Consider the following 18,325-nt stretch of genomic DNA (forward strand, 5'->3'; position numbering starts at 1 on the left):
AATTTTTTTTATGGCCGGGGAGGGCTATTTAAACATAATAAACATGTACTTACCTCCTCCGGTGCTGCCGATGTCCCGCGCCGCGGCCGTCTTCTCTGTGCGCCGGTTTCATTACACCGGCGCACAGGGAGCTTCCGGCTGGCCGGAAGCTCCCATGCGCACCATCTCTCAGCGCTTACAACGCTGAGAGATAGGGACGCATGGGAGGAGCCGTCCACATCGTGGACCGGAAGCTCCCTGTGCGCGGCTTCCGTGCCCCTGTAAACAAACAGGGGCACGGATCGAAGGGACCGCGGCGGCGCCGGAGGGGGTAAGTACATGTTTATTATGTTTAACTAGCCTTCCCCAGCCCGGACATAAAAATTTTTTTTAACCCGGATAACCCCTTTTATGCCTCACATCCAGGCACTTACTACAACCTGCCGCCTCCATCTCAAAAACATCTCTCACATGCGACCCTTCCTCAATCCAGAGTCTACAAAATTACTAGTCCATTCCCTCATCATCATTGGACTACTGCAACACTTTTCTCTGTGGTCTCCCAGCTAACTCCTTTACACCCCTCCAATCTATCCTAAACTCTGCTGCCCAGCTAATCCATCTGTCTCCTCGATTCACCTCTGTATCTCCTCTCTGACAGTCTCCGCCCTGCTTACCCATTGCACAGAAAATTCTATTTAAAATACTAACCATGACCTACAAAGCCATCCACAACATGTCCCCTCCATATATCTCTGAACTCATCAGGAAATACTGCCCCATACATAATCTCCATTCCTCACAGGACCTTCAGCTTCACTCTGTTACCATCAGTTCTTCTCACAACCACATCCAGGACTTCTCCCGTGCATCTCCCAGACTCTGGAACTCTGTACCAAAATGTGTCAGACTTTCCCCCACTTTCCAAACCTTCAAATGTAACCTGAAAACTCACCTGTTCAGGTTCTCTTAAAATGCACATTAACTGCACTGCTCCCTCACCTCATGTCTTTATATACCCCCCATATAAATTTTGAGCCCTCACGGACAGGGTCCTCCTCCTACTTGACTCCTGATCACTGTAGTTTTGTATTTTGTATTTGCACCCAGAGCCGGATCATCATTGGCGCTATTGGAGCGCTAGCGCCGGGCCCCTGGATCCGGATTTATTGGTTGGGGGCCCCCGGTCTGGCGCTCCGATGTTTAGGCCAGACCGGGGGCCCCGGGAAGCTCCTGCCCTTCCATGTATAGTGCTCGATGCGGCCGTTTGCGGGCGCTCGAGCACTATCACTGGAGCGATGTGGCCGGAAGACAACCCCGGCGCACATCGCTCCTTCAACTAGGCTGCACGGCCGCGTGATGACGTCATCACGCGGCCGCGCACCCTTTCCTGTAGGGCCGCGGCAAGAAGATAGAAGCCGTGGGACCCGAGGTGAGTATAAGGTTGTTTTTTTAAAAATCAAACAGCATTAAAAGATGGTGGAGGACGAAATATTTAAAATAATTGCGGCGTGGGCATCATATTAAATATTTAATTTTGTGGGGCGCATCAAATTATGGAGGGCAGCATATTAGATAGTAAATTGTGGTGGGGGGCAGCATATTAGATAGTTAATTATGGGGGCCAGCATATTAAATAGTTAATTAAGGGGGCAGCATATTAAATAGTTAATTGTGGGGGGGGGCAGCATATTAGATAGTTAATAATGGGGGGGGCAGCATATTAAATAGTTAATTGTGGGGGCCAGCATATTACATAGTTAATAATGGGGGGGCAGCATATTAAATAGTTAATTATGTGTGTGTGTGTGTGGGGGGATACAATATTAACTCACGCTCTGAGGTTTATGGCGCAGAGGTGCGGAGCCTGTATGAAGAGGGCTCACGAGTTGAGCCCTCTTCATACAGTGGTGGGGTTTGCTACATATTGCAGCAAACACCCCCCGCTAATACCCACGATTGTTGCTAGTGCCGACCGCGGATATTAACCCTTCTGATGCTTCCGCCAACATTTGAAGTACGGTGGCACATTGGTGCCGCCATCTTTGTTTCGATTGTTACTCGCTCCCTGAGACGTCATCGGGGGGCGGCAATCAGTTGGCATGACAGCTTCAGGTCTTCATCAGACCCAAGGCTGCATGGCATCTGCAGTTTCGTTACAATGTGCCAGTGGCTCATTGTAATGAATACTGTGTAAAAATGCCATATACTGAATACAGTAGTAATGTAGTATATGGTAGGAACGGTCACACCATCTAGGATTAAAGTACTATAAAAAAAATAGTAAAAAAGTTTAAAAAATAAATCACCCCCCCCCCCCTTTCCCTAGAACTGATACTAATTTATTAAACAGTAAAAATCACAAACACGTTAGGTATGGCCATGTCTCAAAATGTCCAGTCTTTCAAAATATAAAAACAGTTATTGCTGGTGTTGAACCACATAACTGAAAATGGCGCCCAAATGTCCGAAATACAACTTTTACACCATTTTACATAACATAAACAATGTAATAAAAACTGATCAAAAGGTCTCACAGTCCTCAAATCGCTAGCAATGAAAACTCAGCTCATCCAGCCAAAAAGTAACTCCTCACGCATCTCAGTACGTTATAATACTCAAGTATAAGCCAACCCTTATAGAGCCAACACCTGCCCCTGATATAGTTCTCCTCCTGCGTCTGTATATAGCCTTCCTCATGCTCTGTATATATAGACAGCCATCCCTCATATATACCCAGCACCTGCCCCTGATATAGCCTGCCCCCGTATATAGCCAGCTCCTGCCCACGTATAGCCTGCCCCCGTATATAACCCGCTGCTGCCCCTGTATTCAAACGGAACAAAGAAGAAGGTAGACGTGGCACATCCAATAAAAAATGGCTTTTATTCTTCTCACATTAAAAGATATGTGCGGTGTACATGTAGGCGAGCCACCTACGCATTTCAGCTTGTACCTAAGCCTTAGTAAAAAGCCCCTGTGTAGCCTGCCCCTATATATAGCCTGCACCTGCCCTCGTATATAGCCAGCTCCTGCCCCGTATGTAGCCTGCACTTGCCCCGTATATAGCCAGCTCCTGCCCCCGTATAGCTTGCCCCCGTATATAGCCTGCACCTGACCCCGTATATAGCCAGCTCCTGCCCACATATATATAGCCTGCACCTGACCCTGTATATAGCCAGCTCCTGCCCCCGTATATAGCCTGCACCTGACCCCGTATATAGCCAGCTCCTGCCCCTGGCAGGACTCAAAAAAAGAAAGTCAAAACTCACCTTTCCTGTGCTCCCACAGGTCTTCTCTTGTTCCGTCGGCAGCGTGTACAGACCTGCTGATGGAAGAAGAGGAGATCTGCGGAGGCGCTGACAAGGTGAATTTTGACTTTTTTTTTTCTTGACTCGAGTATAAGCCGAGTTTGAGGTTTTTAGCACATTTTTTGTGCTGAAAAACTCGGCTTATACTCGAGTATATACACTATAAAAAAGTTATTAGAGTCAGAAGAAGACAAAACCCCTTTTTTCGTGATGATGTTGTATTTTTTTTTAAATGTATTAATACTCAATAAAACCTGTATAAATTTAGTTTCCCTGTGATCATACTGAACCAAAGAGTGAAGTGTACAAAATTTATTTGAGGGCCCAGTATATTGCATAATTAATGGAGGGGGCAGAACATAAAATAATTTACAGAGGAAGCCAGTGTATGAAGTTTACTGGGGGTGAGGCCTAGTATGTAAAATAGTTCATTGTGTCGGGTGGGGGTGGGGGCAGTATATTAAATAATTAAATGGGGGGGGTGGGGCAGTATATTAAATAATTACTTGAGGGGCCAGTCTCTAAAATTCATGTGGCACCCCAGTAGTAGAAAGGGTCAGAAATAGGTACATTAATTCAAATAAAGGGGGCAATATATAAATTATGTAACGGGGGAACCATATATTGTGTAATTACGGGGTGAATCATATAAATAGGGGTACAGTATTACTCAGGGTCTGTAGTATAGTAATATATGCAGGGGCCAGAGTGGTTTTATTATGGAGTATATGGAGTATATATGGAGTATATTTTTTTGGGGGGGTGGCATATTTCTGTTATCCAGGTGACATTATACTGTAAGCAATTGTAGTATTTTTAGGTGCACAGTGTGGGGTATGTGCTGCCTGGAGCAGAAGACGTTTGGTGGAAAATTCTTCAGCCATAAGTTAGATCGATTCTGGCCCTAAAAGGAAGGGTAGAACACGTCACCTGTGAGGTACTAGAATCTACTTCTACCAGTGTCAGATCAGTATTGTACTCACTGACTAATCTTCTAGTGTGAGACAGCTCTCAGCTTGTACTGTACGTGTCCTGTTATATTCCTCGTGTCTATAGTCAGCCAGCATTGGGGTGTGGGGTTATTGTCATCAATTATTGTTATGGTTTTCAGCATTTTCTTATTGATAATGTTGGTGCTGTGACTTCACTGTTTGTAATACCCCCTGTTCTGTGGCATCTCTGTGTGTGTTTCAACCCCCTGTTCTGTGACATCAGTTGTGTGGTGAGAGGGCTATATATGATATATGTAGGGGACAGTGTGGTCACTTGTGGTGTGAGGGGTATATATGATATATGTTGGGGCACAGTGTGGTCACTTGTGGTGTGATGGGTATATATGATATATGTGGAGGCACAGTGTGGTCAGTTGTGGTGTGAGGGGTATATATGATATATGTGGGGCACAGTGTGCTCAGTTGTGGTGTGAGGGGTATATATGATATATGTTGGGGCACAGTGTGGTCAGTTTTGGTGTGAGGGGTATATATGATATATGTGGGGACAGTGTGATCACTTGTGGTGTGAGGGGTATATATGATATATGTTGGGGCATAGTGTGGTCAGTTGTGGTGTGAGGGGTATATATGATATATGTTGGGGCACAGTGTGGTCAGTTGTGGTGTGAGGGGTATATATGATATATTTGGGGACAGTGTGGTCACTTGTGGTGTGAGGGGTATATATGATATATGTGGAGACAGTGTGGTCACTTGTGGTGTGAGGGGTATATATGATATATGTTCGGGCACAGTGTGGTCAGTTGTGGTGTGAGGGGTATATATGATATATGTGGGGCACAGTGTGGTCACTTGTGGTGTGAGGGGTATATATGATATATGTTGGGGCATAGTGTGGTCATTTGTGTTGTGAGGGGTATATATGATATATGTGGGGACAGTGTGGTCACTTGTGGTGTGAGGGGTATATATGATATATGTGGGGACAGTGTGGTCACTTGTGGTGTGAGGGGTATATATGATATATGTGGGGACAGTGTGGTCACTTGTGGTGTGAGGGGTATATATGATATATGTGGGGACAGTGTGGTCAGTTGTGGTGTGAGGGGTATATATGATATATGTGGGGACAGTGTGGTCACTTGTGGTGTGAGGGGTATATGTGATATATGTTGGGGCACAGTATGGTCTGGTGTGGTGTGAGGGGTATATATGATATATGTTGGGGACACAGTGTGGTCAGTTGTGGTGTGAGGGGTATATATGACATATGTGCGGACACAGTGTGGGCAGTTGTGGTGTGAGAGGTACATATGATTTATGTGGGGGGGCACAGTGTGAACAGTTGTGGTGTTAGGGGTAAATATGATACATGTGGGGGCACATTGTGGTCAGTTTTGTATGTGAGGGTCAGGTGTGAGAAGTATATAGGATGATGCCAACCATGTCCGTTTTATAAACCAGCAGAGATGAGTTATGGATGGAAGAAGTCTCCTGGAAGATCAGAAAGAAGGGAAGAGACAACATCAGGGACGTAACCTGTAAGTCATTGGATCACACTGCGGCCTCTGTATAGGACTGTATATATCTACTACTATATGGTCACTATATGCTGGTACATACTGGTCTGTGTGTAGGTTATCATTTAGTATCGCAGTAATATTGAGTCATTATGTAGTGGTGATAATCAGGATGTAATGTTATTATTTGTGCCTAGTACAGAGGTGTCATTAGTGATATTGCCCTTTGCTCGGTGGTGTTTGTATAATAACAATATGGTTGTAAAGATCATCAGTAAATGGAGTTTATAGTTGGTAAATTGTGGTAATCCTGTGGGTCAGTTTCGAGGGATCATTTGTAAATTGTAGCGCTATTGTTTGGAATATTGGTTTTATTGTAGTATTTATTTGGTAACAGTATTGTGGTATCATTATTCAGTATTTTTTAGTTTTCATGGACCAAAATTGGAAATGGTTTAGTAAGGGTAGGAATTTATCTAAAACTAAAGATACCATTGTTTCTAATATCTCTAGAGCTTTGGAACTGTGTAACTATGTGATATCTTTTTACATATATTGTTGTGGGAGGGGGCCCCATGTCGGCTGCCAAGCTAGGGGGCCCCATCCTAAATGAGGTGCTCCATACCGCTGGGACCCTTAATCTGGCCCTGTTTGCACCTGTTTTTGTCTTAATGTAATGTATGCAAACCCCTACTGATTGTACAGCACCATGGAATTAATGGTACTCTATAAATAAATAATAATTATTATTATTATTATTTCAGCTTAGAATTGCCTTTACAAGTTTGTAAGCTGCAGAACATGAACCTTGAATCCTAGATACCCATATAGAACTAGGTCGAGTTAAAATCTTTACAGTCTTTGTAAGGCAATATTTAGCACTGTGATGTACATCATACAAGATTGTGCGGGCCCCTATTAGAATAGCATTAGCATGAGCAGATCTGCACCAGCAGCATTTAAAGAGTTAACAACTACGATTGTTGCCATATCAATGGTCCTCATTTCAAAGCTCCTATACTGCATAGTATTTATTATACGAAAAATAACCCGATAGGTAAAAATGTATATGTAGAAATATGAACAAAAAAGATTTGTCTTCTATTTTATTTTTAATGCTAAAGCGACCTAACAAGCAAGTTATACCTTGTGTCTTAAACTACAATCTACCAAACACACTTTCTGTTTACAGGTGTAGAACTGTGAAATATGACTACTATAAGTTACCCAGAACATCTGTTATCATCACTTTTTACAATGAAGCCTGGTCAACACTTCTACGAACTATCTACAGTGTCCTGGAAACTTCTCCGGACATCCTCCTTGAGGAAGTTATTCTAGTAGATGACTGCAGTGACAAAGGTAGTAGATATATTGCAGTCCATACAATCATGAATTTAAAAAAAAATTGTTTACCACTTATTCACAGCACCCGTGGGAGATAAGATGAAGAGTGGTAGTCACCTGGTGATTCAATATTAACGGACTGTTCAAATAGAATTATCTCTATTTTATGTAATAAGAGACAATCATTAAATACATTCATTTAAATCATTAAATACATTCTATAATGTTTATATATATAATATTATAATACACATTAGATACATTCAGTGATCTCCCACAACTCACCTCTCATCTTCGAGATTACAAAACAGAGATTATCACTAAAAAATTGGAGAAATTATCAAGGGATAGGAATGATTATAAAACAGGGAATATTAAACATTGGCTGACAAATAAGATCAAAAATCTAATATCACCTCAAAGAAACACCAATCAGTAGAAAACCCCCCTCGTCTTAATTCCCTTAAACCTCACCTCAGACACCCTATCCCTCCACAAAATCTCCCTAAACCTCAAGACAAAAGGAATAAGGGTCTGAGATTCATTCCTAAAAAAATGTCACCAAGGCCTTCAGATACCAACCTAACAAAAACCTTAACATTTAGAAACAGCACCCTTCCTCTGCCCCTACAGCTCCCAACCATGACCAATACCCACCACACCCCTACACAAAATACACAAAATGTGAACGTTAAACAAATTGGTTTAGCAAAAAAACCATCACACTTGCCCCCCCTTACCAACCCAACAGGTTACGAACAAAGCCTAGCCTTCAAATATTACTGATCATAAATCTAACAAGAAGATAAATGGATGCATTATATTCCCTAATGCCTCCCTTTTGACGATTCATGACTCACCAATCTCAGTAAAAAATATGTCTCCAGAAAAGACCCAAATTCCAAATGGGGAACTCTACTTTGCCCCCAGACCTCTCACTCACCATGAACCTGACATTTCTTTTTCAAAAGAAAATACTTTGCTGACAGATACAACGGTTTTTTTAGGTCTACCATTGACTTTAAATTTGACCCCGACCTATCAACTGATCCCAGAACTAATAGAGATAACGGCTCTGTCATCCCCATTAAGCTTAAAACGAAAAGAACTAGAAGACGAGGATGCAGAGCAGGGAGACACATCACAAGACGAACACACAGAAAGACCACTGAACAGAAAGTTGAAAAAAACAGTATGATGTCCTTAAATGATCAAACTAGCCAAATAAGTGATTCCGTTGTGCTCAATGAAATGCCCACTACGACAGCAACCCAAAAGCGAGAAACTGTTAAGATCTTCAATTTATCCAAGCATAGTCTAACATTGACTGAAAGATCCCTCTTAGAAAAGGCCTTCTCATTCTGTCCAGTCTCTCCAGCTAATGAATTTGATCTGTTCATAGATGTAAATAAATATATTCGGAAATTAACTTTGACCAGACATTTTAACATTTTGAAAACAAAAGAAAGAACAGACTCCCCACAAGCTGAACCCATTCCTATATCACCAGGATTGTCCTTTATCCACACCGATTTAAAACCTCATTCAACTTTCTACCCTACCTATCACAAAGGGGGATTCATTGACACATTTTATAATTTAGTTATTACAGATATCAGTAATCTTTTGAACCGTGAAAAAAGTGAAACAAAACCAAAATACGAACACGAATCAGTAGAAAGAAGACCTATCCTCAACTACCCAATGACAATCTGACTAAGGGTGAATGACATGCCCTTACAGATCTGGCCAAAAATTCGGAAATTGTGATAAAACCCGCCGACAAGGGGGGAGGGATTGTTATTTTAGACAGAGACGCCTATATTCTTGAATCTACACGCCTTTTATCAGATACGGAATTTTATGTGAAAATGGATCACAATCCGACTGTCTCCTTCAGTAAACAACTACAACAACTCCTCAAAAGGGGTTATAATGAAGGAATTCTAAATAAAAATGAATTCTCATACCTGTCAATTCATGAGCCCAACACCCCTTTATTCTATTACCTTCCTAAAATTTATAAGTACACTCACCGGCCACTTTAATAGATACACCATGCTTCAGAACTGCCTCAATTCTTCGTGGCATAGATTCAACAAGGTGCTGGAAGCATTCCTCAGAGATTTTGGTCCATATTGACATGATGGCATCACACAGTTGCTGCAGATTTGTCGGCTGCACATCCATGATGTGAATCTCCCATTCCACCACATCCCAAAGATGCTCTATTGGATTGAGATCTGGTGACTGTGGAGGCCATTTGAGTACAGTGAACTCATTGTCATGTTCAAGAAATCAGTCTGAGATGATTCCAGCTTTATGACATGGCGCATTATCCTGCTGAAAGTAGCCATCAGATGTTGGGTACATTGTGGTCATAAAGGGATGGACATGGTCAGCAACAATACTCAGGTAGGCTGTGGCGTTGCAGCGATGCTCAATTGGTACCAAGGGGCCCAAAGAGTGCCAAGAAAATATTCCCCACACCATGACACCACCACCACCAGCCTGAACTGTTGATACAAGGCAGGATGGATCCATGCTTTCATGTTGTTGATGCCAAATTCTGACCCTACCATCCGAATGTCGCAGCAGAAATCGAGACTCATCAGACCAGGCAACATTTTTCCAATCTTCTACTGTCCAATTTCGATGAGTTTGTGCAAATTGTAGCCTCAGTTTCCTGTATTTAGCTGAAAGGAGTGGCACCCGTGTGGTCTTCTGCTGCTGTAGCCCATCTGCCTCAAAGTTCGACGTACTGTGTGTTCAGAGATGCTCTTCTGCCTACCTTGGTTGTAACGGGTGGCGATTTGAGTCACTGTTGCCTTTCTATCGGCTCGAACCAGTCTGCCCATTCTCCTCTGACCTCTGGCATTAACAAGGCATTTCCGCCCACAGAACTGCCGCTCACTGGATGTTTTTTCTTTTTCGGACCATTCTCTGTAAACCCTAGAGATGGTTGTGCGTAAAAATCCCAGTAGATCAGCAGTTTCTGAAATATTCAGACCAGCCCTTCTGGCACCAACAACCATGCCACGTTCAAAGGCACTCAAATCACCTTTCTTCCCCATACTGATGCTCGGTTTGAACTGCAGGAGATTGTCTTGACCATGTCTACATGCCTAAATGCACTGAGTTGCCGCCGTGTGATTGGCTGATTAGAAATTAAGTGTTAACGAGCAGTTGGACAGGTGTACCTAATAAAGTGGCCGGTGAGTGTATATCACCAAGTGTATCATATAAGTGTATACAATCAATTAAATATTTCCTAGATAAAGATCCCTATCTGTCACTACAAACCACATTCATTCTAGATGCAATGCTATTTATCCTCACCCATAATTACTTTTCATTTCAATCTGACATCTATCTCCAAACAAAAGGGACAGCCATGGGTACGAAATTTGCACCCAGTTTTGCGAATTTGGTGGTAGGTCACTTAGACGAAACCTTTCTTTATGTACATCCTTTATATGCAAAATGCAAAATCTATAAACGCTTCATTGATGATATTTTCATCATATGGCAAGGTACACTCGATGAAATGAAGAGTTTTATTCAGGACCTAAACAAAAACCCATGGGGCTTAAAATTTACCCACACTGTAACAAGTGACAAAGCTGAATTCTTAGATATTGAAATCTTTCCAAATTCAAACAATTTATTGAACACACAAACATTCTTTAAAGCTGTAGATAGCAACAGTTATTTAGATTTTTCTAGTGCGCACTACAATAAATGGGTAAAAAATTTCCCCTATGGGCAGTTTAAACTGCACAACTGCACAAGTGATAGAGACTTCAGTGAACAATCAAAGTCACTATCTAGAAAATTCAGAGATAAAGGTTATCCCAGGAACCTAATACAAGACTCAAGGGCAAAAGCAGAGAAAGAATGTCTTGAGAAAAAAAATGAAAATCCAAACCCATAAGGGCCCAGAATCAAATGAATTTGTGTCAAATTTCATTTCTACTTTTTCTAAACACTCATCCAAGATTAAGAAGATTTTTAGCAAACATTGGAACATTTTACTTCTTGATCCCCATTTGGGTATATCCCTCTCAAAAACTCCAAAATTTACCTTTAGACGCAATACCACCTTACGTAATGCATTAGCACCAAGTCGCCTAAAGAAGGCCAACAGTCATGTCAAAAAACATAGGTCATCCTTTTTTCCTGCCCTCAAGGGATCCTTCAAATGTGGTCACGCCTTATGCAAATGTTGTCATTCACACATAGAAAAAAGAATTCTGTTCAAATATTACAAATGAATGTTTCCCTATAAAGAGCTTTTTAAACTGCAGCTCTTCCTTTGTGACATATCTTTTGGAATGCAATTGTGGGTTGCAATATTTAGGAAGGACTACTCAATTATCCAAAAAGGGTTTCCGAAACACAGCGTGTCTCGACATGCGGCCATTGAACATGACTGCAATATGGACCATTTTAGTGTCACTCCCATAGAACAAATCGACAACAGTTGTCATCAGAGATTCAATAAGTTGAGACAGCGTGAAATGTACTGGATATTTAAACTTAACTGGTTCGCGACTACCCGCTGTGTATTCACGGCGGCGGTCGAGTCGCGCTGCAAGGAAAATATCTCACGGGCTGCTAGCACCGATCGTGGGTGTTATCACAGCGATGGCTGCCGGCAAAGCTGCCAGCAGCCTCAAAAAGATAGCGGCGCATGGGCGCCGCCATCTTCCCTGGGATCACCGCTCCCCGTGACGTCATCGGGGAGCGGCGATCCATCTCCATGGTAGCCTCGGGTCTTCCGAAGACCCGAGGCTATTTCGTTTTAACCCCTTCAATACAATGTGCTGATAGCACATTGTTATGAATGAGGAGGAAAATCCCCATATACTGCCATACTGTAGGATCGATCAGACAACCTAGGGTTAAAGTACCCTAGGGAGTCAGAAAAATAGTAAAAAGAAAAATAAAAAAAAGGTAAAAAAAAAATTATAATAAAACACCTAAAAATTAAAATCACCCCCCTTTCTCTAGAACTGACATAAATATAAATAAACAGTAAAAATCATAAACACATTCGACGCGTCCAAAAATGCCCGATCTATCAAAATATATTAACGGTTTTTCAATGCGTTTAACCCCGAAACGGAAAATAGCGCCCAAAGTCGAAAATGCCACTTTTTTGCTATTTTAAAAAATTTCAAAAAATCTATAAAAAGTGATCAAAAGATCGTACAGTCCTAAAAATGATATAATTGAAAATATTATCAAATTTCGCAAAAAATGACACCACCCACAGCTCCGTACACCAAAGTATAAAAAAGTTATTAGCGCCAGAAGTTGGCAAAATCAAAAAAACAATTTTTGTACAGGTTTTAATTTTTGTAAATGTATGAAAACAGTATAAAACCTATGCAAATTTGCTATCCCCTTAATCGTACCGACCCAAAGAATAAAGTAGACATGTCATTTGGGGCGCTCAGTGAAAGACGTAATATCCAAGCCCACAAGAAAATGGCGCAAATGCATTTTTTCACCATTTTTACTGCATTTGGAATTTTTTTTACCGCTTCCGAATACATGGCATGGAAAATTTAATACCATCACTATGAAGTGCAATTTGTTACACAGAAAACAAGCCATCACACAGCTCTTTACGTGTAAAAATAAAAAAGTTATAGATTTTTGAAGGTGGGGAGTGAAAAATGGACATGAAAAAACAGGAAAGGGCCCAGTCCTTAACCGGTAAAACACTAATACCCAATGGTCTAAATGAAACACTTGAAGATCCCAGATAACGTTCCACCTTCTCAGCCCCCCCCTTTTTTTCTTTTCACCCTATCACCCTATAAACATCATTCATTATTATAACAGTACACATGTGTATATGCGTGTTCATATTTATTTATATGTGCGTATACATATATGTGTGTGCCCGAGTACACACAAAAAACAATGTCTGCTTAAACAACCAAAAAATATCTTTATTTATACATTGCCTTTAGAGTTCATATATTTACAATCCATATATCTATCTACTCTTTGATTCACTAATGTAATGTAATTTCTATCCTTTGAACTGATCCACTAGTATTACCAAATACTACTGTTTTCCTAACCACCAAGATGCCATATATTGAAGTTAGTTATCAAGATATTCCCATATCCTCCACTACCATCATCATCATTAATATTATTCTTACTCCCCCTCAATCAATATTGCTAAATATAGGATGGTCTTAAACATTGACATGTACGATTACGATCATTATGTGAGCCAACTCGGGTATCTATGGTAACCCGATGTTTCCCGAACTTCCGGTTTACCTCTTCAACATCCGCCCTATGAGCTTAAATACGAGCGCACTCAGCTTACTCCGCATGTCCGCTCTGGACTAACAAACACCGAGCAGAGCGCCACAATTACCATTGTAAGTACCATTACTATGTCCTATTCTTACCTCATCATTTATATCACACTACTGATTTAACAGTTTAGATAAGAACAACTACAGATGCTTTTGTCCTAGGATGAATTTCTTTTGTTAGTGATTGATTACAATTAATTATTATGACATTGTCTGCAAAGTGTTGAGCCACATATATATAATCATGTATTAAATGTGTATTGTGTACTTTTAACAGAGATTTTATATATATTTATATTTATGCTTGTATTTAATTATTTAGATATGTATACATATATTTTTACATATATCCTTTTTTATACAACTCCTATATTTACATACATACATACATATATATGATATATATTATTTGTTACATATATACATATGTAAAATAATTGTCTGTGTGGATGTCCATATATTTTTTATGTAATTCAGACCGTTCCAATTGTACTTGAAGAAGGGCGTTTTTGCCCAAAATGTGTTTCCCAGTTTGGAATAATAAAAATCAAAATCGACTTGACGACCCTCTCCCTTAATCAGCGCTGTGCCAGCTACTTTTTCTCGGTTTCCTGAAACCTTCTTGCACATCCTCAGAGCTTGGCCCCCACCTTTGTGCTCCTGTACAGCTCCACCTCCTGCTCCTTCTCAGAGGTCACAGCCTGGTCAGCCTGACATCAGTGGGGGAGGGACAAGCTGTACAGGAGCACAAAGATGGGGGCAGCCTGCAGCTCAGACAAGTCACATGTTGTTGTTATAATGTATCCAAACAAAAACCCAGCCTCTGTGACTACCCCAGGATTTTATCAGGATGCAAGAGTAAGTAATAACACACAATTATATTGTAAATGCAAATGCTTAAAAGGCAGAGAGGCATTTTTGCAATGCCGGTGTCATGGGCTTTTACAATCTGTCTTTAGAAAAAATTAGGTCCCTGGTGACAGGTTCCCTTTAATGCTCCTCTGGGGCCAGCTTGTGGTAAGGTTTTTATTCTATCAGGATGGCTGGATCCATGCCATACTCTTGCACAAACCCTGTGTGCAAATGCCAGGATCACAAATGATGTAGGTGTTGATAGTTCGCCTGTGGCCCTCTCACACGTAGTGTTCCTGGTTTTAAGTAAGCTAAGAGGGCCCTTGGTGGCTAAGTACAATGTAGGATACAAGGACACAGATCAATACAGTTGGTCAAATCCAGAACTAACTTTAGTGGAAACAGTCTAAGGCTGCATGCACACAACCTTAATGGGAGCCAATTTATTGCCAGATCACTGCCCCCCATAGCGCCCGATTACGAGGGGGTGAGCACACTGGGGCACGTTTACTAAGGGTCCGAATGGCGCATTTTCGTCAGGTTTTGGAATTTTTTTTTCATTTTTCCAGGTTTTTGGTGCATGCGATTATGTCGCATCGGTGTCGGCTTGCATGCGACACAAACGTGGACGTCAGACAATCCAACTGTTTCGGACAAAAAAGCAAATTGTATCGCAAGATCAGCACTCACATGCACCGGGAAGAAGGAGGTGAACTCCGGCGGACCTCAGCGGGGGAAGCGACAGATGCAGGAAATTGGACGCACAATGTTAGTGAATCGCGGCAGACACGAATCCTCGTTGGACAACGCACGGCGGGGATCGCAACGGGATGGGTAAGTAAATGTGCCCCACTGTGTCTCACCACATCGTGACCTATCCAGCTGGCCTCTGTTCCAAATATGGGACAAGTAATGGAGACACTCTAATAAGAGACAACAGAAAGGACAGTGAGCCCTAAGTTCCAACCCTGCAACAGCCCTGCATGCATGCCTCTGTGTATCCTATTGATATGGGACAAGCAAAACAAGGAATCAAATACCAAGGATACAGCAATGGAAAACGACAGAAGAATAGTAAGCATACAATTTGACCAGCAATGAATGAGCTGCATGCAGAATATTTGTAATGAGGAGGAGAGTCTGCCCCAGATGGTAGGAGCAGACACTGACATTCACATGGTGGACTTGTTGGTCTGGGCCCTGGCTGCAGAGGGACAGGTATGGTTAATACAATTCACAGCCAGCCACTGGAACAATGTTCACAGTGCTGGATAGTCAGTGTTTCCTCAACCGATTAGTGCAAATCGAGGAGGAGACAGATACGGACATAACACATGGGCTACACCCAAAGGGAAACACATATTAATATATTCTGGGAAGCAGTGGCGTAACTAGGAATGAGTGGGCCCCATAGCAAAGTTTTGTCTGGGGCCCCCTCCAACCAGGAACAGGAGCAGCAGAACCATCCACTACATGCGCCAGCTGCTGCAGGACCACCCAATACATGCACCAACTGATTCAAAACTTCCGATACATGCGCCATTTGCTGCAACCCCCCCCCAATACACATGCCAACTACTGCAGAACCCCCCAGTATACAAGCCAGCCACTGCAGAACCTCTCAATACAAGAACCAGCTGCTGCAGAATCTCCCAATACAAACACAAGCTGCGGCAGAACCTCCCAATACAAGCACCAGCTGCGGCAGAACCTCCCAATACAAGCACCAGCTGCGGCAGAACCTCCCAATACAAGCACAAGCTGCGGCAGAACCTCCCAATACAAGCATCAGCTGCTGCAGAACCTCCCAATACAAACACAAGCTATGGCAGAACCTCCCAATACAAGCATCAGCTGCTGCAGAACCTCCCAATACAAACACAAGCTGTGGCAGAATCTCCCAATACAAGCACCAGCTGCGGCAGATCCTCCCAATACAAGTGCCAGCTGCTACAGAATCTCCCAATACAAGCACAAACTGCGGCAAAACCTCCCAATACAAGCACAAGCTGCGGCAGAACCTCCCAATACAAGCATCAGCTGCTGCAGAACCTCCCAATACAAACACAAGCTGTGGCAAAACCTCCCAATACAAGCACCAGCTGCTGCAGATCCTCCCAATACAAGTGCCAGCTGCTGCAGAACCTCCCAATACAAGCGCCAGCTGCTGCGGAACCTCCCAATACACAAGCCAACTACAGCAGAACCCCCCCAATACACGAGCCAACTACCGCAGAACCTTAAAGGGCACCTACCACCACAAATCTACCTATAAAGGTAGATTGGGTGGTAGGTGGATCAATGGGACGTGAGGATAGCCCTTTTAAGGGCTAATCCTCACGTCCCCACACTTTTTTGATAACTTGTATTATCCCTATATTCAAATTTACTTATGCGGCTACTGGGGCGTGGAGTAGCCGCATCTGAGGTTACACGAGGCGGCTACTCCACGCCCCGGTAGCCACTTTACCCCTCCCACTCACCCATCTTCGGCGCGCAGCTCCGCGTAGCTGCACGCCCTCGTCCGGCGATCCTGCCGTCTGCGCATGCGCAGAAGAGCAGGCCCGCGCCTGTTTCGGAGCAGTGAGCACGAAGGCGCGGGCCTGCTCTTCTGCGCATGCGCAGACGGCAGGATCGTCGGATGAGGGCGCGCAGCTATGCGGAGCTGCGCGCCGAAGATGGGTGAGTAGGAGGGGTAAAGTGGCTACCGGGGCGTGGAGTAGCCGCCTCGTGTAACCTCAGATGCGGCTACTCCACGCCCCAGTAGCCGCATAAGTAAATTTGAATATAGGGATAATAAAAGTTATCAAAAAAGTGTGGGGACGTGAGGATTAGCCCTTAAAAGGGCTATCCTCACGTCCCATTGATCCACCTACCACCCAATCTACCTTTATAGGTAGATTTGTGGTGGTAGGTTCCCTTTAAGCTGTTTGGTGTCACAGCTGCTTTATATCCGACAATTCAGAAAAAATGTCACCTAAAGGGGCTGTTACTGTGTAGTCTGAACGTGCGCCACATTCATTACTGACTGCACCACATTTATTACTTACCGCGCCACATTTATTAGTGACTGCACCACATTTATTACTTACCGCGCCACATTTATTAATGACTGCATCACATTTATTACTGACTGCATCACATTTATTACTGATTGCACCACATTTATTACTGACTGCATCACATTTATTACTGACTGCACCACATTTATTACTGACTGCATCACATTTATTACTGACTGCACCACATTTATTACTGACTGCATCACATTTATTACTGATTGCACCACATTTATTACTGACTGCATCACATTTATTACTGATTGCACCACATTTATTACTGACTGCTCCACATTTATTACTGACTGCTCCACATTTATTAATCCCTTAACGAAGGTATAGGGAATGTATGAAGAGGGCTCACGGGCTGAGTCCTCTTCATACAATGATGGGGGTTGTTGCATATTGCAGCAAACCCCCCTGCCAATAACCGCCGACGGTGCTTGCACCGATCGCGGCTATTAACCCTTTCAATGCCGCTGGCAAAGTCGGCTGCGGCATTTAAAAGACGGTGGCGCGTGGGCGATCGGTTGCCATGGTAGCCTCAGGTCTCCGCTTGACCCGAGGCTACATGGCTTCTGCAGATTCATTACAATGAGCTAGTGGCTCATTGTAATGAATGAGCTGCAAAAATGCCATATATTGCAATAGAGTAGTATTGCAGTATATGGTAGGAGCGATCTGACCATCTAGGGTTAATGTACCCTAGATGGTCTAAGAAATAGTGAAAAAAAAAAAAATAAACAGTTTAAAAAATAAAAAAAATTTATAAAATATGAAAAATTCAAATCACAGACACATTAGGTATCGCCGCGTCCCAAAATGCCCGAACTATCAAAATATAAAACGGTTATGGCCGGCGGTGACCTCTGAGGCGGGAAATGGCGCCCAAATGTCCGAAATGCGACTTTTACACCTTTTTTACATCACATAAAAAATGGAGCTCCGTGCACC

The 18,325-nt window shown here is 42.7% G+C and overlaps 1 protein-coding gene across 1 annotated transcript in view; it reads left to right on the top strand.

Annotated features, from left to right (window-relative positions):
• The window catches only part of LOC140133149 (polypeptide N-acetylgalactosaminyltransferase 12-like), a 116,337-nt gene that overhangs the window by 16,046 nt on the left and 81,966 nt on the right, over positions 1–18,325 (top strand). The window contains exon 2 of the mRNA XM_072152907.1: positions 6,959–7,128. Within this exon, the coding sequence (XP_072009008.1) occupies positions 6,959–7,128 (170 nt within the window). The remainder of the gene's footprint in view (positions 1–6,958; positions 7,129–18,325) is intronic.

This window comes from Engystomops pustulosus, chromosome 5, assembly GCF_040894005.1.
Source record: "Engystomops pustulosus chromosome 5, aEngPut4.maternal, whole genome shotgun sequence".
Lineage (NCBI taxonomy): Eukaryota > Metazoa > Chordata > Amphibia > Anura > Leptodactylidae > Engystomops > Engystomops pustulosus.